General features: G+C 51.7%; 1 protein-coding gene across 3 annotated transcripts in view; it reads right to left on the bottom strand.

Moving 5' to 3' along the window:
* Positions 1 to 26,324, bottom strand: part of KCNQ1 (potassium voltage-gated channel subfamily Q member 1) — a 403,636-nt gene that overhangs the window by 65,621 nt on the left and 311,691 nt on the right. For 2 of the 3 annotated variants that reach the window (XM_030917975.1, XM_030917977.1), the window contains exons 12-15: positions 15,236 to 15,311; positions 8,203 to 8,297; positions 7,277 to 7,323; positions 6,262 to 6,323 (exon numbers count right to left, since the gene is read on the bottom strand). In XM_030917975.1, the coding sequence (XP_030773835.1) occupies positions 6,262 to 6,323; positions 7,277 to 7,323; positions 8,203 to 8,297; positions 15,236 to 15,311 (280 nt within the window). The remainder of the gene's footprint in view (positions 1 to 6,261; positions 6,324 to 7,276; positions 7,324 to 8,202; positions 8,298 to 15,235; positions 15,312 to 26,324) is intronic. The other variant, XM_030917976.1, reaches the window with a different exon arrangement.

Below are 26,324 nucleotides of genomic sequence, written 5' to 3'. Positions count from 1 at the left end.
GGAGGAAATGGAGTATTTTCAACAAATGTTCTGGGGCAATTGAATATCCATAAGTAAGAATGAAACAAAAAAAATCTAGACTTTACCTCATATCATACCCCAAAATTACCTCAAAGTAAATATAGACCGAAATGTAAGAGCTACTTCTATACAACTTCTAGAAGGAAAAGAAACCAAAACAAAACAGGAGAAAATGTTTACGGCTTTGGATTAGGCAGAGTTCTTAGATAAAACATCAAAAGCCTGAGCCATATAAGAAAAGACAAATTGGACTTCATTAAAATTAAAAACTTTTGTGATTTAAAAGATGTGATTAAGGAAATGAAAAGACAGCCACAGAATGGGAGAAAATATTTGCAAGTCATAGATCTGATAAAGGACTTGTATCCAGAACATATAAAAAACCCTTGCAACTCAATAATAGAACAGACTACTTAATTAGAAAATGGGCAAGAGAGTTGAATAAACATTTCACCAAAGAAGACCATGAATGGTTAATAAGCACATGAAAAGTGGCTCAACATCATTAGTCATTAGGGAAATGCAAATCAAAACACAATGAGATACCATTACATACTCACTAAAAGGGCTAAAATAGAAAAGACCATGTATTTGCAAGGCTGTGGAGAAACCTTTATACATTACTGGTGAGAAAGCAAAATGGTACAAATCCTTTGGAAACAGTTTAGAAGTTTCTTAGGAAGTTAAACAGAAATTTGCCCTATGCCTTCTCAGTAATAATAGATTAAGCAGATAAAAACATTCCAATGAGAATATAGAAGATTTGAACAGACCAATTAACAAGCTTGTTCCAGTGGATATGAACATAACACTGCACCCAACAATGTCAGAATATACCTTGTTTTCAAGTCCAGAAGGCACATTTACAAAAATTGATGACATTTTTGCTGTAAACCATATTTCAAAACATTCTAAAGTATTAATATCATATGGATTGCTTTCTCTGACAAGAGGGCAACATTATGAGAAAGCTGTGCTACAATTATAACAATGACAAAAACCACATTGCTACAGAACTCCTAGGATAAACAAGAGATCATAATGGAGATTAGAAAAATACTAAAGTGAATGAAGATGAAAATTAAATGCCATATATCAAAATGTGGGAGATGTAGTTTGAATGATATTTAAAGGAAAAATTTATAACCTTAAATGCATACCTTAAAAATTTAGAAAGCCACGAGATTGACAGCGGTTAGAAAAATTAAAAAAAAAAAAAGAAATTCAGAAAGACTGAAAATTAAGAATTATCCTATTCTTAATTTAGAGAGGTTAGAGAAAGAACAGTATATTAAGGCCAAGTAAATAGAAGGAATAAAATAAAGAGAAGTGAATGAAACAAGACAAAAATCACAATAGGGAGGATCAACAAAGCCAGAAGTCCACTAAACATTTAATAAGACAGGTGAATAGTGTCAGGTTTGACCACTAAGGGGGAAAACAGTGAAGGCACAAATAAATAATATTGAGAATAAAAAATGGGACTAAATGCTAATGGATGGACATTAAAATAATAATAAATGCCAATGAACATGGAAACTAAAATGAAATGTATAAATTCCTAGAATATATAACTTATCAAAACTGATACAAGAAGAAATGGAAAACCTGAACAGTCCATAATTATTACAGCCATTGAATCAGGAATGATGAATCTTCCCACAAAGAAAACACCGGGCCTAGATGTCTTTACCTTTAAATTCCACCAAACATTTGAGGAAAATAAAATTCTAATCTTATACAAAATATCACAATAGAGGAAAAAAGAGAACATTTCTTAACTTAGTCGGTGGGGCTCACATACATTTGATACCAAAATCGCATGAAGACCATACAAGAAAAGAAAATTATGTTATGTGTGTATCTCACACATAAATACTGGCACAAAAATTCTGATATATTAAATACTAGTAAGTGAGATTTCAGCAGTGTTTAAGAAATAATATACAATGTGAAGGATTGGTGGGTGTGAGGAGAGGCCGGAGACCGCATACATGGCTGGAAAAATAATCCAAGGAAGAGATGATAAAGGCCTGAACTCAGCAGGGGTTGGGCTGAAGGGCAGGGATAAATAGCAGCAAGGCGACTCTGGGGGCGCAGCTCGGAGAACTGCCCAAGACAAAAAAGACTTGGGGTCCAGCTTCTGGGCCTGGTGGATGGAGGAGTCACACTGGAATGAGGGAAAGGGTAGCAGTGTCTGGGGGCAAATACCCAATTCTGGAAGGCTGCGTCTGCCTGCATCCTGGAGGTTGGGGTCATGCACACAGCTTAGTAAAGGCATGGGCAGGGTGTGGCTGTGGGAGTCCCGGGTTGGGGGGCATTCTCATCCTGGAGGCCTGGCTTCTGGGACCGGAGGCAGTGAAAGGAGTGTCAGGTGGTGGGGGCCTCTTCCCGCCCAACGCTTTCTGAACTGGGACATGGAAACCCAGGACTCCCCTGTGTCCGGCTCTCAGCCATGAACATTTCCGGCAAAAACAGAGAAGAAAGAAACTCTCCCAGCCCACTGTGCTCCTCATATCAGCAAAAGCAGTATGAGCTTAGCTTGCAAAATAAACAGGGCCCAACGTAAACAGTGTGGCAGGTCCTGGAGACCAAGCTAAGAATACTTGCTGGGGGAGGAGGGCTGGAGCGGCCTCTGCCATCTATTCCTCAGAGTGTCTGGGGTATGCAGCCCCCACACAGACTGCCAGCCCTGTGTGACTCCAGGAAGCCCAGTGGGGCCAGAGAGGGAGTGGGCAGGGCCAGCCCTCTCCGAACCTCTCCCAACCGCCTGCATTGGTCTCTGGCCCATGCTGAAGGCCCCGGGTCCTGCTGCTGGCGCCCCCAGCCTGCCCCTGGCCTCAACCCTCCTCAGCCTCTCCATACAGACTGTGGGTGATTATGAAACCCTTCCTTGCTGTCTCCACCTTATCTCCCACCCCTGTCTGTGTCCTCCTTGGGACCAGCTCTTCAACCTAACCAGCTGTGTGACCTCAGGTGACTGCTCAGCCTCTCTGAACCTTGGTTTCCCCATCTGTAAAAGATGGTTTATTTGGGCATTTGAGTAAATAAGAGTCCTCTCTAGAATAAAGAAGACAGTAATCTAAGATGAAAACAGAAAGGGCATGAGGCAGCTTTTGTGACTTTTGACCCTAAGGACACAAGCAGGAATCAAGCTCTCTCATTTGACAAGGGAATGAGGCCCGCAGGAAGCAGACTCGCTGTGAGGAGGGCCCTGGGTCTGTGAGTGTGGGGGGTTTCTGCTCTCTACACCCTGGAGTGAGGCAGAGCCTGAGCCACCCGGCCAGGCACAGGGGGAGCAGGGATCCCAGGAATGGGGATGTCCTGCAAGATAGTTTGGGGGGGGGGGGTCTGTGTCAGAGCAGACAGCACTGCCAAGCAAGAGTTTTGACGAGTCCGCAGGACTGTGGCGAGAAGGAAGACCCCCAGACCCCTCTCCCCAGTGTGGGTCATGGACACAAAGGAAGAAGAGGGCTCCCTGCCAGGGAAACTGAGGCAGCCCTGAACAAGCTCAGCTGACCTGCACTGGTGAACTCCCTGCAAGGAGACACTCCAGGGCTCCCTGATTCTTAGCATGACCCCTGCCAAGATGGGTGCCAGCTGGCTGTGCATCCCAGAGACCTCTCATCCCATGGCTAGGCAAGCCGGCCTGGGATGGGACTCACTGCACAACCCAGGGGTGAGGGACTGAGCTGAGCTGAGAAAGCAGTTGGGGGCTGGGGCCTTGACTCGCTTCCGGCAGGCAGCCAGACTGGCGGGATGGGGTGGGGGAGGGTGCCAGTGGGGAAGGCCAGGGGCTCTGGCTGGGGTTGGCGGGGCCGGCGGGCATTGGCACCGCTGCACGCCTGCTGGGCCTCCGGGCTGGGGTGGCTGCTGGATTTCCTGCCCCTACTTCCCGAAGTCAGCAGGATTGCGCTTGGGGTGTTTACGGTCCCGATGGCTGCACTGATAACGAAGATAACTCGAGCCAGGCTGTGCCACCAAGCCCTCCAGGCCCAGCCAGGCCCTTTCCCAGGGTCTGTCCCTGAGGGGGGTACCAGTCAGTGGCAGGGCTAAGACTGGGCAGGCTACCACCTGCCCACCCAGGTCAGCACAGCTCTGTCAACTCCTTGATGGGCAGCCAGGTTCCAGGTAGAGCCCCTCAGAGGGGCTGAGATTTAGTGTCAACTGTGGGTGCCACTCACCACCTCAGACACCCCAGGCAGGGGACTTGAATGTGACAGCAGGGAGCCAGGACCCACCAGGGCTGTGCATGCAGAATCTACCAGAATCCTCGTGACCCCGGCTCAGAGCCTGACAGGGCACCAGGATGTGGCCCCAGCCTTGTTCTTAAACCTTGCCCTAGGGATCAGGGACTCGGAAAACGCTTCCCTTTGTTGCTCAGATGTGAAGAAATTGGGTGCATAATTCTGTGCCTTCAAGGCCAGCGCTGGCCCCACTGCAGGCCCCCACACCGACCTTGGCTGACCGAGGACTGCGTCCTTGTTCCCAGGCCACAGCAGGCTGCTGGACGGCCGCTGTGCATGTCAGGAAGGGGCCGCAGCACTTCAGGAGACCCTGTCTGCCACCCACCATCACCCCCGCAGGATGCCAGGCTCCAGGTCTGGGCTTAAAGGGTGGTCTGTCCCATGGAGCAGAGGCAGAGCCATAAGAAAGGCCTGGGACAGTAGCATAGGGAATGGAACCAGAGCTGGGCAGGGAGTGGTGGGAAAAGGTGGGGGCTGTCCCCGGCCCGTGCTGCCCAGAAAGGGCCACCGGGACTCCTGCACGTCAGGGATGTTCATGCCCCGCCTGCCTGGCTGCAGCCGAGATGGAAACAGGAGTGGAGGTGGGGGAACTGGCTGCCACTCCCTGTCTCTACCATGGCTTTCCTTGATGTCTAGAAACTCCTGGCCATGCCAACAACACAGGGTACCCGGTCCTGCTGTACTGGGTGTGCCAGCCAGGAGTCATCCAGCCCTTGCGCAAAGAGAAAGCCAAGGAAACACCGTGTTCCCCAGGTAGCAGAGAGGCCGAGGCTTCTGGGCCTCTGAGCTTTGCCAATCCTGTGAACGGACCTCTCCCGGGTCTTGCTTCCTGTCCTGCCAGATGGGCGCCATCTCCCACTGGGCCATCTGCCTGGCAAAGGCCTGCACCAGCCCTGCTCAGGCCTGTGCTGACAGAGGGTGGCCAGGCTCGCGGGACCCGGGATACTGTGGTCACACAGCCCCACCGGGCCAGGCACCTGAACACCAGCCCTTGCTCTTTCTGCCTGACCCAGTTTGTTGGTCGCAGGGCCCCACAGCCGCCCCAGGCCATGGGCAGATGGTGCCAGGTGGGGAGAGGGTGACGCTGCAGGTCCTGGGGGCCAGGACGGGTGGAGCAGGAGCAGGAGCCTGGGCTGAGCTGTGCCTGCCCCGCCTGCCCGGCTGCAGCCGAGATGGAAGCAGGCCAGAGCCAGGCGTTGCCGGGGAAACCGGGCAGCAGACGCACTCCCTGCCCAACTGAAATTCCTCTATTTTTAGCCTCTCAGCTACTTTCAGATAAAGTCCATGTAGACGGACTTGCTGTTCGGCAAGATAACAGCCCGCTTCAAACCACAGAGACTTCAAAGGGCAGTGGTGGGCTCAGCCATGAGCCCAGGAAAGGCCCTCCCACCGCCCAGATCCTCCAGCAGCTCCCAGGGTACCTGGGGTAGAGGCTCCAGCCCGAGGCACCGAGTGACGGGCATAGAGCCTGGTGGGGAGTGGGGGCCTGGTGGGTTCGGGGCAAACAGAAGATGCTTCTCTTCCCATGAACCCATCCCAGCTGGGCCCTGCATCTCCCTGAGCTCTCGGCCGGCCCCAAGTGGAGGCCCCAGACAGCTGGGCCCAGGAGAAGGCTGGGATGTGAGGCCAGCTCCTGCCACCCTCCACTCAGGACGTAGCCAGGAGGCTCACAGAGCACAAAGCAGACTATGAGAGGCAGCAGGAAAGAGCTGGGGGGAGGGTCACTAGGTGCCACCTGCCAGTAAAGACGCCAATTGTCAGAGGATGAGAAACCAGCCTGGCCTGGCTCCTTCCATGGGGGAGCGATGCCAGCCAGGTGGGCAGTGGGCCTGGGCCCCTCTTGGGAGTTGCTGGGTGGGCTGCAGTGGGCCCTGGCGGGAAGGTGGGGAGGCCTGCAGGCCCTGGAGCCTCACATTCACACGCAGATCACAGGGAGGTGCCTGCTGGCCCCAGAACACTGACCAGAGCCGCTGCGGCCGGCGCGTGAGCCTACCTTGTCTTCTACTCGGTTCAGGCGGGCGCCGATCGTGTTGCTGCCGCGATCCTTGCTCTTTTCTATGGGGGATAAAACACCCAAATCAGGGCTGAGTGCTGGGGTGGACTGGGGACCCCGACTGGGCTTGGGGAGCAGGATGGTGGGGCTGGGGGTGGTAGCTGAGAGTCAAAATGCCTAAACCTACTAGGACATTTTAAAAAAAGTGTCCTATGACAAAAATACCAGAAGTGGTACAGTGGGCGGGCATGGCTGCAGCTGGGGACCTGGGCTCCATCCTGCTCCACCCTCTCCACCTTTGACCTCCGAGAGCCCTAGGGGGCTGCCTAAACTGGCCACACTGCCAGCTGTGCAAGCCCGTGCCATTCCACTCCCAGGGCGGCATAGGCCTGACTCCAGGCTGGGGGACATAGCCACTCAGCTGCCCCCGTCACACCAGCCCACATTGTGAGCCGTGGCTGCCGTTTGCATTTGGGAAACCCCAGGGAATGGGCCTTTTCCCTGTCACTCCCCGGAATGACTCACAGCCCCGTGTCCAGGGGACCCAAGGAATTTGGTCGAGGAGCCAGAAAACCAGCCCCCAGGCTGCGGCCAGGTGCTCTGTCCCTCTCAACTTGAGCCCTGCAAGGCCCCCACCCATAGTCTCTTGAATTCTGGGCTGGCAGCTCACCCTGTTCAAGCCCCACCCCAGGCCCATCCCCAGGATCACCCCCTTCTGCAAAGTTGCCCTGGGTTCATGTTTCCACACCCAGAGCCTAACCTCAACGCCCTGGAATTTAAAGGGACCCAGGTAGGTTCTTATGAAACCTGAATATTCCTTTGTAAAATGTACTTTGGAGCCACTTTGCTAGGGGTGGGGTCTACCTCCCCTTACTCCCTGGCTTTCATTTCATGTCATGCACTTTGGAGGTCCAGTGGCCCATTCTGACATCGCGGGGAGAGCCAGGAGGTCAGAGGTGTGGGAGAGTCCATTGCAGGCTGCCGCGCCCAGAGCAACTGACACAGAAAAACCCACCTGAGACAGAGATGAACAGCGAGGGTTTCCCAATGGACTGGTCCAGCCTGGTAGGGAAGGAGACGGACACTAGTTCACACCTGGCCCCGGCACTGCACAGATGCACTGCCGTCCATGGGACAGACAGGCTGATGTGCCCAGCAAGACAGTGCACTGCCCACCCACTCTGGGGACACCCCCAACCCTAAGACCTGCCAGGTCACTCCCAACCCCCCAGAGGGCCATGCTCCTGAGGGGGCTGAGCAGGGAGCTCGGAGAGGAGGAGTCGGTGGGCTGCCTCTCAGACTTCCTCTCTGGAGTTAGGAGTAGGAGGCAATCGGTCAGCCATGGGCAAGGCAGCCTGACCCCTTGCCTGTGGCCAGAATGGACACGGGTTCCCAGCCATACCCTGTAATACACAGAGCTAGTGCCCAGGCGAGCCCTCTCGGAGGCACAGCCACTCTGAGCCTGTGCAGGCCCAGGAGGATGGCGCTGATTCCATGGGAACACGTTGGCTCCCCGCCGTCAGGGTCTCCAGCTCCAGGACCAGCCGGGGGACACAAGGGGCTGGGCCTGGCCCCTTGCTCAGGGGTGACATGGGAGGTGGGTGGGCTGGCTGCCAAGTGTCCTGAAGTTGTGGGGAGTGTGAAGCTGGTGTCGCTGCCTGAGCAGGGATGGAGGCAGGTGTTTTCCTCCCCGATATACCTCCCCACCGCAACTCCTCCATCGTCTCAGACCTGGGCGGGGAACAAGGCAGAGCTGCCTGGTGGGCTGGCTGTGAACCGTGGCTGTGGCCAGGTGCCCTCCCTCTGCAGGGGTAGGGGTGGTTGAGAGGCGAGAACTCAGGGTCTCAGCTCCTCCCTCCTCCTGGCACCGCTCATTGTGCAGCCGGGGCTGGGCTGGGCAGGACCCGTGCACCCTCCCCACTGCCCCTTGGCCATGCCCACCTCCTCTGCAGCTCTTTGATGCGCACCATGAGGTTGAGGTGGCCCTGTGAGTACTGCTCAATGACGTCCCGCACGTCGTAAGGCTTCCGCGCTTGCTGCAGGACAGAAAGACACACATCACTTCTCCTCCCTGTGCCCCGGCCATGTGGCTCAAAGTGCAGGCAGTGGCAGTGCCTACCCTTGGGAGGCTTGTGAAAACCTGGGAGCTCGCCTATATGGTGATGGCGTAGGCCTGGTCCCAAGTATGCACAGGAGCGAAGCTTGTCCCCATCAGCTTGGCCGCGGGGCTCTGGGTGGTCCTGGGCCATCAGCTCAGCCTCTCTGGGTCCCACCTTCCTATCCACTCACCAGCAGGGGCCTGCCCACTCCTCCCGCTCACCTCGCTCCCCTGCCCCGGGCTACCAGTCCTGGTTCTCAATGACTTCAGGAAGAGCTGGCCCAGCCAAAGGGCCAAGGAGCAGCACAGTGCCAGGCACTGACCAGGACGCGCAGCTCTGCATGGCTGCTACCTACCTGGGCCCCAGACTGACCTTTGACATGCTCACTGGCTGTAGCCCCCACTGTCCTCATGGTAGGGAGCGGGTCCACCCTGCATCCTTCCTGGCAGTTTGTGCCAGGCAGCAGGTGTGGCCCCAGATGACAGCCACAGTCTGCGGCACTTGCTGTGGGTGACGAGCATCTGCTTGGGCTCCCACAGTGGGGCTGGGGCCATGTGAGGCAGGGCAGGTGACCCCAGGGCTTCCAGGCTTGTCGCCAGCTCTGAGCCCATAAATGGGACTCAGGTGACATCTTGAAACCACAACAGAGAAAACAAAGCGTCTCATGATATCAGGAAACCCCAAGCCACATTTGTGGCCTTGCTCCCAAGGGCCTCACTCAGGTGGAGCAGCCAGGCTGAGTCGGGGTTTGATGGCCTAGGAAGGCCTTGGCCCTGCAGGCAAGCCAGCACATAGGACAACAGACTGTCTCTATCCCGAGGGGCCACTGGGTGACCAGGTGAGGCCCAGGGTAGTCATCTTTAGTGCTCAAATAGCCTCCTTAGCACTGAGCTAGTGGCTTTCCTGCCTTTTGCTGGGGAATTTGCAAGACCCAAGAGACAAGCCAAGTAGCTTGGTGGGGAGGGGCAGAACAGGGCCAGCCCCAGTCAGAGGGAGGCAATTGAGGTCGAGGATGAGAAAGGAGGAGGCTCAGGTACCACTGAGGGCCCGGGCTGGGTCTGGGAACGTGCCCTCCCTGCCCACCTCCTATCTCTCTTTGGGGTCCCTACTCCTGAGACCAGGGTGACCTTAATCTGAGGATGCAGTCATTTCCACCTTGGGAAGCTACAAGTTCCCAGATGGTGAGTCCCTGAGGTCAGGGATCCAAGTACTCACTTTCAGCTCTAGACACACTTCTGACATGCCCAGGGGTTCTGCCACCAATGCCAGAGGCTTGGTGGAGTTCTTACAGCCCACCCAACATTGTTTTGGACTCCAGGAATCCCAAGGCAGGGCAGAGACCTCCTCCCTACCAAAGACTGGGCCTCAGAAGTTCAGGAGTTTCCTTTTTCACCTGACACCAGCAGGTAGGGACCTCACTGGCAACACTAGCCACTTTCTGGGCCCTGAACGGGAGATCCTGAGATCAGGAGGGCTGGGATGGGGTCTGTGTCCTCACAACACACCTGTGCCTCATGGAAGGAAGGGCCTGCTGCTCCTGGGGCCACACTGGGCACCAGGATCTCCGGCATTGCCCAGAAATGACACACTAAGGCCTGTGATAGGGTCAGGCATGGGGTTGGACTCTAGGCAGACCTTCTGGCCCACCATGTACTCAGTTTGATAACAGTCATAAAAAACGTACTTATGTACAGGCTAGTAATAACATCCTCAGGTCTCAGTTTCTCCTGTAATAATGGGAATGCTAAGTCCTTCTTCTCTCTTCTGTAAGATAAAATGCTGAGCCCCATCTCTCTCTTCTGTAAAAGGGGATGCTGAGTCCTGTTTCTCCTTCCTATAAGAAGATGCTGAGTTCTCTTCTATAAAATGGGATGCTGAGTCTTGATTCTCTTTTCTGTAAGATGGGATGCTGAGCCCTGTCTGTCTCTTATATAAGGCGGGATGCTGAGCCTTGATCCTCCTTTCTATAAGATGGGATGCTGAGCCCTGTCTCTGTCTTCTATAAGATGGGATGCTGAGCCTTGATCCTCCCTTCTTGTAATATGAGATGCTGAACCTTGTCTCTCTCTTCTTTAAGATGAGATGCTGAGCCTCAGTCCTCCCCTTCTATAAGGTGGGTTGCTGAGCCCTGTTAGCATCTGGTAGCCTCTCTTGTACCTGGCAGCATCTCCTGTAAGATGGAGATGCTAAGTTCCCTTCAGTAAGATGGAATGCTGAGCCTTGATTCTCCTTTCTGTAAGATGGGATGCTGAACCCTGATCCTCCCTTTTGGAAGATGGGATGCTGAGCCCTGTTTCTCCGTCCTGTAAGATGGAGATGCTGAGCTCCTTTCTGTAAGATGGAATGCTGAGACTTGATCTTCCTTTCTGTAAGATGGGATGATGCTGAGCCCTGATCCCCCCTTTTGGAAGATGGGATGTTTCTCCTTCCTGTAAGATGAAAATGCTGAGCTCCCTTCTGTAAGATTGGATGCTGAGCCCTGCCTCTCTCTTCTATAAGATGGGATGCTGAGTCTTGATCCTCCTTTCTGTAAGATTGAATGCTGAGCCCTGCCTCTCTCTTCTATAAGATGGGACGCTGAGCCTTGATCCTCCTTTCTGTAAGATGGGTTGCTGAGCTCTGTTTCTCCCTTCTGTATAATGGAGATTCTAAGTTCCTTTCTGCAAGATGAGATGCTAAGCCCTGCCTTGCTCTGCCTTAAAGGAGAGAGTGAGGATGACAGAGGATGGGAGTTGAGAAAGGTCAGGGAATCCTAAGCCAGCACCATGCAAGAGCCAGAGTCAGAGCCGGCTGTGGTCGAGCCTCTCTTCAGCACACACTGAACATGGCGTGAGTCATGGTGGTGAGCCTCCTGCAGACCACAGAGCTCTGGGAAGGTGAAGCGTGGGGCACCTCCAGGCATGCTGGGTGAGGTGTGGGCAGGTGAAGGGAGGCAGGGCAGGGGAAAACCAAGGCCTGGGAGTCCCTGGGCCACTGTGACCAAGTGGGTGTAGGTGTGTGTGTTAGCAGCCTCTGCAGACACAAGTTCTTTCGAACAGGCCTGTTGTGGGCAAGGAACTATTATGTGCCTGAGTGTGTGCACGTCTGCAGGAGCAGGGCTGGGTGGGGCCTATGAGCAGAGAGCTCTCCACACCTTCAGCCACAGCCTTACCTGATATAGGGTATAGCCCAAGGAGGCTCAGTGATGCCCGCGGACCATGAGGACCCATGGTCCAGGGGCATCCCAGCCCACAGAGACTTATCCTGGAGCCACTGAGATCCCTGCTAGGATATGGTTAGGGCTCATGGGGCCTTTTGTCCGGTGGTCATCCAGGGTTGGGCTAGAAAGATCATCCTGATGTCAGGAGCCTGAGATGAGCTGAGATAATGCAGGTCTGTCCAGATCGACTGACGGTGGACAGGGAGTTCAAGGCAAACTTGAAGGGCGCAGAGGCTCTGGCTCCTTGAGTCAGACACAGGAGTGGCTAGCCAGAGACTTATCGGCCATCAAGGCAGGCAGGGGGTGTCATCTGCCATGTCAGCAGCCCCTGAGGCCAGCGGGGGTGGGGGGCAGGTGAGGTGCAAGCAAGCAGACAGGCTGGCATGGAGGACGGGAAGCATCCTGAGAGGGAGGCTGGGGGAGCCCCTGGAGCCACACACAGCTCCTCACCGCCATGGGCTACTGCTCCTCTCACCCTAGCCCCACCCCTCCATGCTGCCCCCAGCAATAAGAGCCAGCTGGTGAGGTCAGAGGGAGCCCCAGTGGCTTTGTGCAGGAGCCTCTGTGCCCTGTGAGGATCCTGCTGCTGCTAGGTTTCTGCAAGGCTCCCAGGGCCAGGGAGCAGGGGAGAAGCAGACAGTGGGGTGGGGGTTTCCCAGTCTGCTTCAGGAAGCCTTCTGGGCCATTCTCAGGGTTCTGGCCTGTGTCCTAAGACAGGAAAGGGGACCCACTCCCCCTTGCCTGGAAAGGAGTGCAGGGCTCACTGTGCTCCTCCCCAGGAATCAGCTTTTTCGCCTGTGGCTCAGTAATAGGGCCTGCTGGGGCTGGCGCTGATGATCTCTCTCTCTGTCCCTCTCCCTCTCTCTCTTTTTGTATTTGTTAATTGTTTATTTACCAAGAGAAGCTATTTCTTGGCCCACATATTCATGTTTCACAGTTCAGGAACACAGGTCACTGACAAGCTTCTTGGTAATTCAAACCAAAGAAATTCTTTATATTCCAAAATCACTTTGCACTCTGAAAGATACCAGCCTTCCTCATCACCTCAAAATCTTTTATGGCATCAAAATATCTGTAGAAATCATTAGAAATCATGTGCCTTTTTTCTTGGTTCAGCCACATCAAACTTATAGAGAGCTGCATCTCCCAGGTATTCAACGAATGCTCCAACAACATGAACTTGCAGACGCTTGGCCAGGAGGCTACACATCTGAGGTTTCATCACAAGACTGGAAGCCATGGTAGTTATTATCATGATAGGATATCCTTGATATCAACCTCAATGCCAGTGTCCTTCCTGGCTGATGGAGAAATGGACGGCTGGACGATCTCTTGGACCTGAGCTGGAAGCTGCCCACACCACCCCTGGAGCTAGGCCTGCCCAGGAGCCATGAGGGTCTGCATGTTCTGCTGGGTTCCCCCAGACCTTGGGAGCAGCCCCCAGGGTGCCCACGTGGCACAGTTCTGCAAGCCTTGGTGGGCTCTGGCTCTGCCCTGCTGGGACCTGCTCTGCACCCTCAGGCCAGACACTGGCCCCACCCTGGGAGGCTCCCTGTGACCCTCTGCTGTACTGCTGGGGTGACGTCAGCTGCTTCGGCTGTCACGACCATGCTGTTCTCCAGTGAACTGACACACCCTAGCCCTTCCCATGGTCTCCTCTGCCCTCGGGGGACTGCCCTGCCCAGACCTGAATCCCAAGGGGGTTCCTGCAGCCCCTTCCCTGCCTGGGAGAGCGCTGGTGCTGCCAAGAGGCTGGCCCCTCTCTTCCATTGCCCCCGAGTGAGCTCCCCGCTCTGGCAAGGCCCTCCATGCCAGCCCCAGAGAGAGGAGACGGTCCCAGGATGGAGACACCCTGTACACAGGGGCTGTCAGATCTCCCCTAGAACGTGCCAGGCAGATCTCCGGGCACTGGCCAGCAGTGGCATATGCCATGACTTTTATTTTGACTGCAAGAGGTCCCAGGCCCTGCTACGAGCTTTGACACAACTTGGTTCAGTAGAGTCATGAACCACCCCCTTCGCTGGGGGGATGCAGGCAGGAGGGCCCGCTGAGAACACCACTGTGGGAGGGCTGTGCATGCAAAACCCCCCTGGAGATGGCGGCCCGGTGGCCAGAACGAGGGCCCGCACACCGCTCTCAGCAAGGGCCTGGCCGAGGGCTGCTCTTGGGGCTCAGGGTGACGATGGGCCTGGCGGGTGCTGGCCCAGGGTTGCTGTGGGTGAGGCCCGGGTGAGGCACGTGCATATGATCTTATGCCAAACCCTTAGGCTCTCGTTCCCCTCACAGCTGGGGAAGAACTTGCCCAGGGCTGCCAGGGCTGGGGTCTGCACCCAGACCGCCATGTGAAGTCTGGAGGCTGCGGTGGCTCCAGGGTCCAGATGGGTGGGGGCTCCACTGAGGGGACTGTGGGCGGGCCTGTGTCAATCCTGGGTTCTAGCATGGAAGGTGTGGCCTGGTGTGAAAGGCATGGCTGCGAGGGGACCAGACTTGAATGCCACTGTCAGTCCGTCTGGATGGGCCCTGCATTTTCTTGGCTCATCTCAGGCTCTTGAAGTCAAGATGATCTTTCCAGTCTGACCCAATGACCACTTGACAAAGGCCCCCATGAGCCCTGACCAGACCCTAACAGGGAGCTCAGTGGCTCCAGGATAAGCCTTGGTGGGCTGGGATGCCACCGGCTGTGGGTCCTGGTGGTCGGCAGGCATTGCTGAGCCTTCCTGGGCTATGCCTTATACCTGGTGAGGCTGTGACTGAGATGCCAGGAGCCCCCTGCTCAGGAGCCCCACCCTGGCCTGCTCCTGCTGACACACACTCATTCAAGCACGTCACACGCCTTCCACTCCAAGGGACTCGGGCAAGTCACCCCCCAGCCTTCCCTGCTTTGTGATCTATGCCTTTTTGATCACCCACCACAGAGGATACAGGGTTCCCACACCTACACATGCATTTCCAAGTCAGGACTCAGTCCCCTCCACCACCATCTCCATCCGAGGAATGTCCCCAAGGCAGGAGAAGGGGAGACATGCCTGCCATCAATGGCACTCTCTGCGGGGCATGGACTCTGGGGGCTCTAAGGGGCTTCTGTAGGAGGCCTGGCCCTGGAGAAGTTAGGGCAGCTTATGGAAGGCCTGGAGCTCCAGCCTCACCTGGCCAAGGGGACCGCACCTCTCACAGAGCAGAGCCCAGCCTCCCTCTATCCTCCCAGCTCACAGACGGTGGCGGAGGAGGGAAAGAGAACACTGAGCCAGTAGAGGACAGGGCTGGGGGGTCTGGGGGACCTGCCTTCCCAGCTTGGTGACTCAGGCCAGGCTCCATACCATCTCTGAGTCATTCTGATGTCACCCTCATATCTCTCACTAATGCTTCCTTGCACGACCCACCCCATAGGAGGACTGAGTGAGCCACACGGCTGCTGCCTTCTACTAGGTGAAGAACATACTGCCTGTGACTCTGGTTCCAGGCTGGGCCTCCAAGGATACGTCCCCTGAGGGGCCTGCTGTCTGGGGTTCGGTGGGGTAGGCACTGTCAGATCTCAGATAGGCCTGCCTGTGTGGCTTGGGGGCAGAGGCCTTGACAGCCTCCACTACGGGCAGGAGAGAACCCAGGAGAGGTGTGGGCAGCTGTAGCAAGCTGCGAGGAGTAGGCTGAGGGCAGGAAGGCTCAACACAGGGCTTACCTGGAATTTCTTCTTGGCCACAAAGTACTGCATGCGTCGAATGACCTTAATGGTGGCCCGATGGTGTTCCCGCAGCCTGCAGTGGAGAGAGGAGAGGAGATTGTGAGTGGCCACCCTGTGCTGGTCATCCCCTCACTGCCCCTGCACTGCCTGAGGAGCACACAGACTGGATCCTTCCAGAAACAAGGAGAGTGTTCAACTCCATGGGATGGAGATACTTAGGCCATGTCCTAGTGTGGGCTTGAGGGGAGGCTGGGGGCAAGAGGCTTTTCAAGGTGAAATGTTGCACCTCACCTGTGAGTGGGAAGGGGACCCTTGCCTTGAGTGTCATTCAGAAGGGGATCAGGTAGGAGTCAGGGCCCTGGGTTGGCAATGGCTGTGCTGCTAACACATGGCAGCCATGGTAACTTCTTTCTATGTCTGGGCCTTCAGGCTCCTTGTCAGCAAAATGGGATAAGAGGGTACATGCTGGCGATGTCCACAGCCCCTTTCAGCTGCTGTGTCCTGTAGCCCCACAAACAGCAAGTGCTTGGGAAAGTAGGAGCTACAGGACAAATTTACAAGGGAAAGTTGCCACCAGAGCTGCTCTGTTAAGGTGGCTGCATTGTTTTGCCTCCTAAAGTTTCTTCTAGAAATAAAGATCCTTTTAGAAACAGCATCACAAAAGGAAACAAAAGGGATGATGTGTGTGTGTGCATAGAGAAAAGACTGGAAGAAAACACAGTGCCACGGAGGCTGCAGGAGATTCCCTCCTGGCAGTGAAGCTCACGCATGCCTGACCGTCCTGATGGAAACACTAGGGACTGCGAGACTAAGTGATGCCAACAGCAAGGAACAGCTGTGTGAGGCTTTGGAGACCAAGAAAGATGTGGAGGGTGAGGATCCCACATAGAAAGGAAATGAAATGAGCTGAGCCTGCACCCAAGCGTTTCCTCTGCAGGGCACCTGTCCATTTGTGGAGGGGAGCATTGACACCCAACAGGGCAGGGGCTCAGTGGGCTGGTGATACAAATGTGGAGTCCAGGGCCACAGGACACCCAGGACATGAAGGAACAAGATTCTGGTCAACAGAGGACCAGGGTGCAGAAAGCCACCTTTCACACAACTTCCTCTGGAAACACTTGTGAATTCCTAAGCCACACGGGTGGGTGAGATTCACAGAAACTGAGAAAAAAGCAGTTGCTGAAGGGGTAAAAGCTAAGCAGAGTACTCAGTAGACTCATGGCACTGTGGAGAGAAGCTTTGGGGTTTAGAAGCTATCTAGAAGGCAGCCCTAGAAACTAAGCAATGCTAACTTAGCATCACATTGACCCCACTTCTCCCAATCCCTTACTGGAGTAAGGTGCTTTGTGCATGGCAGAAGAAAATAAAATTATCTGTAGGGAGATAATATCCTTGAGCTTCTACAATTTTATACACAAAAGACTAAAAGGCAAGGGAAAAGACAGACCATACAGATCTGAAGGTGTGGTACTTTCAACAGCCTTAAATACTTGTAGCTCCTTCCATTAAGAGATGGAGTGTTTTCCTATTACTTGAATTTGGGGTGACCTTGTGACTTCATTGATGAAAGAGTGCTGGGGAACTTACACGGTATATAATTCATGTGCTTTTGGAATGTGGCCCTACAAACAAGCTTGCTGGTTAGAGAGGCCACATGGAGAACAGAGATGCCCCAGCTAACAGCCAGTACCAACAGAACAACCTCCTAGCTGAGCCAAGTCCAACCTCCTAGCTGAGCAAAGAAAAACAAAAAATACACACACACACACACACACACACACACACACACACACACACACACACACACACGGAGTCTCGCCAGGCTGGAGTACAGTGGCGCAACCTTGGCTCACTGCAGCCTCTGCCTCCCAGGTTCAAGCGATTTTCCGGCCTCAGCCTCCTGAGTAGCAGGTGCGCACCACCATGCCCAGCTAATTTTTGTATTTTTAGTAGAGACAGGGCTTCACCATGTTGGCCAGGATGGTCTTGATCTCTTGACCTCATGATCTGTCTGCCTTGGCCTCCCAAAAAGCTGGGATTACAGGCATGAGTCACCATGTCTGGCCCAAAGAAAATATTTTAAGCCACTAAATTTAGGTCTAGTTTGCTATGCACAACAATCGGTAACTGATACAGAAATAAGGACTAAGAAATAGGGAATGTCACATCAATATCCTAAAACATATGGCATTAATTTTGGGACAAGGAATTGGACAGAGGCTGGAAGAAGGGGCAGATCCCAAGATGTCGGACTTTGAGCATGATGCCATTTGTAATTGGGTGAGACTTTTAGGTATCGTGGGGAGGGGGGTGAGGGAATTTTGCATTGGGGAGAATGTGAAAAGTTATGGCCAGAGGGCAGACTGTGATGAATTAAAGATGGCCACAATCCATTGTAGTTCTCCCATTGCAGGCTAGAGTCTATCTCCACCATGGTGGAAATGATCATGTCTTCGGAAGCTCAACCTCAAGGACCTTGTGGTATCTGCTCTTACCCTCTTAGAATTCTGTTGGCTCATGGACAAGTCTGAGCTAGCCTGCTGGAAGAGCCACGTGAAGGAGAGCTGAGAGACCCTGGCTGACAGCCCAGTGACTCCAGACATGTGAGGACAACGGAGACCACTCAGCCACCACCACATCACTATGCAAGTGCTGCCATGTTGTCAAGTCCAAGTGAGACCACCCAACTGGGATGCCCAGATTGCTGACCCATAGATTTGTGAGCTAACAGATGATTGTGCTTTGCCTCAGAATATTTAGATGAAGACTTCAAAACAACCATGATAAATAGGTTCAAGAAAACAGATGGAAAGATAGAAAACTTTACCAGAGAAATAAAATTTATAGATATATAAAAAGGAAGTTCCAGAAAAGTAAGGACCATACTGGAAATGAAGAATGCAATAGGTGAGTTTGGATAGCAGGGATGACAGAGTAGAAACGAATAGCTGTGAACCCAAAGAAAATAGCCAACTTGGAGTATGAAATGAAAATAGACTTAAAGGAAGAGATGAAACAAATGAAAAAGAAACATAAGATAGTAGATTGCATGCACTATAAGTGGATTAATAGTCCAATTAAAAGATCAAGATTGTCATGATTAAAAGCAACTATATAAATCTACTTTAAAATATAAAGATACAAAACATGTTGGGAAAGGACAGAAAAAGATAGGTCATGGTGTAGCCAAATGAAAACTGGTAAAGGAAAACCAATAGTAGACTTTAAGTATTATTAAAGAAGAATATGTCATAATTATAAAAGTGTCAATTCAGCAGGATGAGATCAATTCTAAATTTGTACGCACCTAAAACCGTAACCTTAAAATATATAAAGCTAACTGGCAGAACTAAAATGTAAAAGAAAAAATGGTGGGAGATTTGAACACACCTCGTCAGTAACCAACAGAAAAGCAGTCAAAACTTTGTCAAATCAGAGACAAATTTGAACAGCCTAATCAGCAACTTGACATATACAGAACACTGCCCCCCTACAACTGGAGACTACGTAAGCTTCCCTAGTGCACACAGAACATGTACCAAAAGAGACCATATGCAAGACTTCAGAAGCAAGTTCCAACAAATTTCAAAGAAAGCAAGTCATGTTTATTATGCTCTCTGACTACAGTACAATTAAATTAGAATTCCATAAAAAGAGATAACTAGGGAATCTCCATATATTTTGGAAATTAAACAATCTAAATAACCCAGGGCTCAAAGAAAAATATATAATGAGAATCAAACAACAGTTTAAATTAAATAGTAATAAAAATGTAACGTATTAAAATTCATAGCTAAATAGGTACTGAAAGTACAGTGAAATAAGCACAGAGAGTGAACCTTGTGGCTTTTAAATGCCCATCTCAGAGCAGAGGAAAGGCTGGAATCCATCTCAAGCAGTTAAAAAAATGGCAAATTACACCCAAAGATAGTAGGAGGAAAGAGATAAAGTTAAGAGCACAGTCAATGAGATAAAAAATGAACATTATTTAAGGAAAATCAACAAAGCCAAAATTTGGTTCTCAGAAGAGACTAATAAAACAGAAACACTTTTGGGAAGATTGATCAGGTGGGGGAGGGGACACAAATGACGACTGTCAGGAGTTAAAGATGGAACACCACTATAGGCCTAGAGGTGCTGAAACATTTATTCAGAGGACGTTACAAACAAAAATACTTTTGATGATTTAGATAAAATATGCAAATTCTTTAAAAACACAATATGTAAAAGTAGACACAAAAACAAAAATAATACAAATTGCCCAATAATTATTAAATAAGTTAAATTTGGAATTTTGCTGATCCTCTGGCAAAGAAAACTCTATATCTAGATGACATCACCAGTAAATTCTTCCAAAATTAAGGAAGAAATAATGTCAATTTTATACAAGTATTTTCATAAAGCAGCATAACCTTGATATCAAAATCTGACAAGAATATTTCAAGAAAGAAAAAAAATCACAGGTTAATCTCTCTCATGAACATAAGTGCAAATATCCCAACCACCACCAGCGAGCTGCATGTAGTGCTGTGCCCACACACATGCTCAAGTGTGGTTTAATTCACTTGTGCATGCTCAGTTTACCCTCTAAGGACCAAGCAACGTAACTCTTCACATCAACAGAATAAGAAAAAACAGAATCAACACAACAGATTGTAGAAAAGCATTTGATAAAACCCGAGACCTGTTCATAATTAAAAACACAACTCTTAGCAAACTAGGAATAGAAACTCCATTACCTAAAAAAAAAACAAAAACTAAAACAAAAAAAACCCAAACCCTACGCAGACATCATACTTAATAGTGAAATATGATACACTTTCCTCCTGAGACAGGAAGCAAGGCAAGGATGTTATCGTTTCTATTTCACATTGTCCAGAAAGTCCCAGCTGGTATGTTAAAAAGGTAGGAAAAGGGAGATAAAAGGTAAAAGAATGGGACAGGAAAAAATAAAACATTCGTTATTTGCAAATGACATAACCATATACGTAAAAAAAAAATCTAAGAATCTGCAGATAAGCTGTTGGAATTAATACACGAATTTAGCGAGAACACTGGTTTTAAGGATGATATATAATAATTATATTTCTAGGCCTGGCAGAGTGGCTCACATCTGTAATCTCAGTGCTTTGGGAGGGTGGGGTGGGAGGATCACCTGAGCCCAGGAGTTTGAGATCAGCCTGGGCAACATAGTGAGACCCCATCTGTAGAAAAAATAAATTTAAAAAATAGCCAGGCGTGGTGGTGTGTACCTGTGGTTCTAGCTACTCAGGGGGCTGAGATGGGCAGACTGCTTGAGCCCAGGAGTTCAAGGCTGCTGTAAGTTATGGGCCTGGAATGCAGAGACCCTGTCTCTGAAATATGTATATTTCTATATGCTAGTAACAATTAGAAAATAAAAAGATATCAATTACAATAGCATCAATAACCATAAACTTGACCGTAAGCTTAAGAACAAATCTTTAAAAAATTGTTTCTTCTTTACTGTCTTCCTTTCACAATCTTTCTTTCTTTTTTTCTTTTCTAAGATGGGGTCTTGTTATTTTGCCCAGGCTGGTTTCAAACTCCTGCGCTCAAATGATCCTCTCGCCTCAGCCTCCCAAGTAGTTGGTATTACAGGTGTGAGCCATCGTACCCAGCTCTAAAATAAATCTGTTTAAAGATGTGTGAGACTACTACACAGAAAAGCACTGAGCATTAGAGAGAGATAAAGACCTAACTTGACTTGGGGATACAGTGTGTTCATGTATAAGAAGACTCAATATTTATAGGATGTTAATTTTCCGCAAATTGAGGTGTGGATTAAATATGATTCCAATCAGTATCACAGTGCTTTTTGCTACTTATTTATTTATGTCTTGGAAATTGACGAGGTGATTCTAACATATTCCTAACAATGTGAAGGGCCAAGAATAGTCAAGATGATCTTGAAGAACAACAAAGTCAGAGGTCTGACACTCCCAGGGTTTCATAAGGCCACAGGGCTTGATTAAGAGCATTGGGCAGACAGATGAACAGTGGGGGCCTGACAGAATAGGGCGGTGGTTCCCCAACTTTTTTGGCACCAGGGACCAGTTTCATGAAAGACATTTTTTCCATGGACAGGGGTGGGGTGGGGAGAGATGGTTTCAGGATGAAACTGTTCCAGTTCAGATCAGCAGGCATTAGATTCTCATAAGGAGCACACAGCCTAGATCCTCACAAGTGCAGTTCACAATAGGGTTCGTGCTCCTGTAAGAATCTAATGCCGCCACTGATCTGACAGGAGGCGGAGCTCAGGTGATCATGCTCGCTTGCCAACCGCTCACCTCCTGCTGCACGGCCCTGTTCCTAACAGTCTATGGATGGGTACCAGCCTGTGGCCTGGGGACCCCTGGAATAGGACATCAGACACACAAACACTCCTGTGGCCACTGGTTCATAGAAAAGACGCCTTTGCCGTTGAGCTGGCGGAAGGATATTCTTTTCAATAAACGGTGTTGGGACAATTTGGATACACATGTGAAAATATATAAACCATGATCCTTACCACACACCAGTCACAAAGTTAACCAAGGTAGAGTCACAGGTCTAACTATGAGGCAATCGGGCCTGTCGAAGAAAGTGGGAGAATATTTTCATGACCTGGATGGGCAAAGCTGTCTTTAATGGAACACAAACAGTATGAACTGTCACAGAAAACTATTTGACAAATTGGAGGCCCCAGGATCTCTGAGATGGTCTCACGAAGTCCCCCTTCCCAGGCCTGACACGTGAGAGGAACTGTTACCCAGGCCTCAAGTCCTGGCCTCTTTCCATCACCCCAAACAGCCTGGGAGCAGACAGGGAACAGGAAGCCATAGGTGCCTAACTGTGAAGAGTCCCCCACTGGCTGTGACTTGGGGCCTTGGGAGCCTGTGGCCATGACCGCCATGGTCTGGATGCAGCCCCACATCCAGTGAGAACACTCAGGGCTTCTCAGATCCTGTTCTGCACAGAGGGCCATGCCCCGTGGTGGCTTCACAGGCTGCTAGAAGCTGCTGCAGGCCTCCCCTCCTGCCAACTTCCTAGAACACAGTCGGAGCCTTCACAGGTAAACAATCCAGCCAGGACTGCAAGCAGGCCTAGGGCTGACAGTGCCAGGCCAGGCCCCTAGCTCTGCCCAGGCCACGGTATGGGTCAGCCACTGCTCTGGTGATAGCGCTGGCTACCTGGCTTTCCTGCTGAACACAGTTGACCCTGTGGTCTTGGAGAGAAGGGCCTGGCTTGCTCCTTTGCAGGGGGTGGTCTCTCTCTCTCTGTACTGGGTGAGGCCTGGGATGGGGTCAAGTGGCTTTTCGTGGTAGTGATACGGAAGAGGGGCAGGGAAGTGCTGGGAGGAGAAGGGCGGGTCCCTGGCTAGGGTTCCACCGTTGGGCCTGCGCGCATGGACCCAGGTGAGAACAGACATTTCTGTTTTTCTGCCCAAATGTTGCATTTCCCAAGAACACCCTGGCCTGCCATGCCCCCATCCTGTGTCTATACAAATCACGAGTCCCTAGTGGGCAGACACACGAGCGGCTGGACATCGAGAGGAACGCGTCGGCAGAAGACACAATGGCTGGACATTGAGGGTAGGTAGAGAGGAACACACCAACGTAAGAGGGCACCGACAGGCACCGACAGGCTGGCAGGCCATTGACCGGAGGAACAATGCAGGGTTGGGCTGGGGTGGATGCAGGAGAGCCCAGGCTGCTGAGCGGCCTGACACCAGGGGAAAACCACCCTCCCACTCCATCTCCCTTCTGGCTTCCCCATCTGCTGAGAGCTACTTCTACTCGATAAAACCTCGCACTCATTCTCCAAGCTCACGTGTCATCTGATTCTTCCAGTACACCAAGACAGGAACCCCGGGATACAGAAAGACCTCTGTCCTTGCGGTAAGGCAGGGGGTCTAACGGAGCTGACTAACGCAAGCTGTCTATGGACAGCTAAACCAAAGAGCACCCTGTAACACACGCCCTTGGGGCTTCAGCTGTAAACATTCGCCCCTAGATGCTGCCGTGGGGGTCGGAGCCCCACAACCTGCCCGCCTGTAAGCTCCCCTGGAGCTTTGAGTAGCAGGGCACTGAAGAAGCGAGCCACACCCCCGTTATACGTCCTGTGAGGGGGACAAGAAAACCTTTCCCATCTCAGTAGCTCTGACGCAGAAGCGAGCTGGTAAGAGACAGGGGGCAGGACGGAGGCTTTGGGCTCACTGGGCCCTGAATGAAGGGACCCCTGGACCCTGGTTGCAGGAAGGGACCAAGGGCCCAGGGCTGGCGCCCTCCTGCCTGGGCTGGGCCACCCTCCAGGCCTGTGGCTTCCTCACCTACTGAAGGGAGGATGGGCCCTCTCCCTGCCCGCACCACCTGGCTTGGGAGAGGAGGAAGGGACGTGCTGCCCAGCGGGGTCTTGGCCATGGGTCAGCTGCTGAGAAAAGACCCACTTCATTCATCTCCTCACTTGTTCATACACCCACTGACCTGTATCTCACCTGTTCATTCATTAATGAACAAGTTATTGTTAATAATTTGTGGATTAATGAGAGGAGCTCCCCATCCCCCATCCGCTGGTTCATTTGTTAATGTGCTGCCTAAATTACCCATTAGCTCCTCCACGCCTGCCTGCCTGCCTGCCCCGTCCACGTACATGAAGTGCCGCTGGGCACACAGCCCAGGCTGAGTGGTCTCGGGGGCTGAGCCCGCTGAAGGACCCGTTGTTTCTGGATAGGTCAAATTCAAAGCCAGCAGCCCCCAGTACTGCCCAGGCTGGGCTGGCTGGGGTGGGGGCTGCTGGGCTGCCCAAGGGGCCAGCACCACATTCAACACACGTCACTGGGGGCCATCGAGGGACACTGTGGGAAAGCAGAGACAGGAAGTTTCCCGGACTGGGCTGCCCAAGGCAGGCCAACCTTCCCACCTGTAGAACAGATTCCCAGCGGCTCAGGGACCTGGCCTCCATCCAGGCAGATCCTGAGGCCTGGGGTAGGGGCTGGCATGTGGGAGAGCTGGAGGTGACTCCAGGGGGTCCTGGGACTTGGATCCAGTACAGTTCAGGGTGGGTCTGGGCCTGGGGGATGTCCAACGTGGAGGAGGGGTTGGCCTCACCTGTGTCCCTGAGCCTTTAGCCCCTCCCAGGACCTCTGTCCCCCTCTCCTCCAGCCAGAGAGTTAAGTCAGATGCAAGCCCCTTGTACCCACCCTGCCTGAACAAGTTCTTGGTCCCGTTTAGAGCATCCTGTAACTCTGGAATAAGGAAGAATTTATCAGCTTTGCCTGGGAGTAGAGATGGAAAGAAAATAAGGAAATAAGAGCTCTCTCCCTTCCTTCCCACATGCTGGGGTCCTGCTCTTTGCAACTCCCTCCTGTGTGGTGAGTTCCCACACCTGTGTGTCCTAGGAGACACAGGGCTGTCTTCAAGGGCCCGAGCTTGGAGGGGTCCTCTAAGTTGCCACAGCGCCTTGGGGAAGGAACATCCCCTGGTGACCCCTGCTCTCTGCACACACGCAGGCTTGTGAGATGAAGAGAGGCAGATGGGTGGGGGTTTTGGCAGAGGAAACCCAGGGTGCTGGAGGACCCAGGAGACATGAAGAGGGAAAGTGAAATCACTGTATGTCACATGCCCCTAGCAGCCACCTCGCAGACATGGGGGTCTTGCAGGCCTTCCAGACTCTTCCTTGAGCACCTATGTCAGCAGACACAAGTACATCATGTGTGCAGTTTCCTGCACCTCCCAGTGTGTTGTTTTGCTTCTTTTTATTTTGCAACAATTATAGATTCCTAGGAAGTTGCAAAAAAATAAATAAATAAATAAATAAATAAATAAATAAATAAATAAATAACAAGAGGTCCTGTATGCCCTCTACCTGAGTTCCCAACGGTCACACCTTGCATGGCCGGGGCACCAGATCAATGCCGGGAGGTCAACATTGGCACAGTGTGCGTGGTTCTGCCTTGTGTTCACACATGCAGATTCAAGTGATCACCACAGCAATGAGGAATGGAAGTCCTCCCCACCAGAAAGACCCCCTCTGCTGCTCCTGTGCAGTCACTCCCACCCTCACCGTTCCTAACCCCAGGAACCACCCTCTGATCTCCATCCCTACAGCCTGGACTTTGAGAATGTTATCTACATGGAATCACACAGCAAGCGACCTTTTGGGGGAGCCTTCTTCTCTTCAGCACAATTCCCGTAAGCACCGCTCAGGCTGTACCAATAGTGGGTTCCTTTCTACTGCTGGGTAGTGTTTCAAGGTATGGATGCACCGTTTGCCTGTTCCCCTGTTGAATGATACTTAGATGGTTCTCAGCTTTCAGCTAATTAGGAATAAAGCTTCTATAAACTTTCATTTTCAGGTTTGTGTATGAATATGAGTCTTCATTTCTTTGGGATAAATGCCCAGGAGGAGTTCAGTTGCCAGGATGTGTGGTAGTTGCATGCTGACTTTCATAAGAAACGATCACGTTATTTTCCTTGAGTGGCTGCATCATTTTACATTCCCAGCAGCAACAGATGGGCGATCCCATTTCTCCATATCCTCGCCAACATTTGGTATCATCATTACTTTTCATTTGAGCCATTCTGATAGCTGTGTAGTGACCGCTCACTGTGGTTTTAATCTTCATTTCCCTCTTGGCTAACGAAGTTGATCATCTTTTGGTGTGCTTCTTCCCTATCTATCTGTTTTCTTTGGTGGAATGTCTCTTCATGTCTTTTGCCCATTTTCTAGTTGGACTGGCTGAGTATTTTACTGTTGAGGTTTTTTTTTTTTTTTTTTTTTTGAGACGGAGTCTCGCTCTGTCGCCCAGGCTGGAGTGCAGTGGCGCAATCTCGGCTCACTGCAACCTCCACCTCCCGGGTTTTCGCCATTCTCCTGCCTCAGCCTCCCAAGTAGCTGGGACTACAGGTGCCTACCACCACGCCCGGCTAATTTTTTATATTTTTAGTAGAGACAGGGTTTCACTGTGTTAGCCAGGATGGTCTCAATCTCCTGACCAGGTGATCCACCCACCTCGGCCTCCCAAAGTGCTGGGATTACAGGTGTGACCCACCACACCCGGCTACTGTTGAGTTTTGAGAGTGCTTTA

The sequence above is a fragment of the Rhinopithecus roxellana genome, chromosome 15 (assembly GCF_007565055.1).
Source record: "Rhinopithecus roxellana isolate Shanxi Qingling chromosome 15, ASM756505v1, whole genome shotgun sequence".
NCBI lineage: Eukaryota > Metazoa > Chordata > Mammalia > Primates > Cercopithecidae > Rhinopithecus > Rhinopithecus roxellana.
This window is presented reverse-complemented; position numbering and strand designations above follow the sequence as displayed.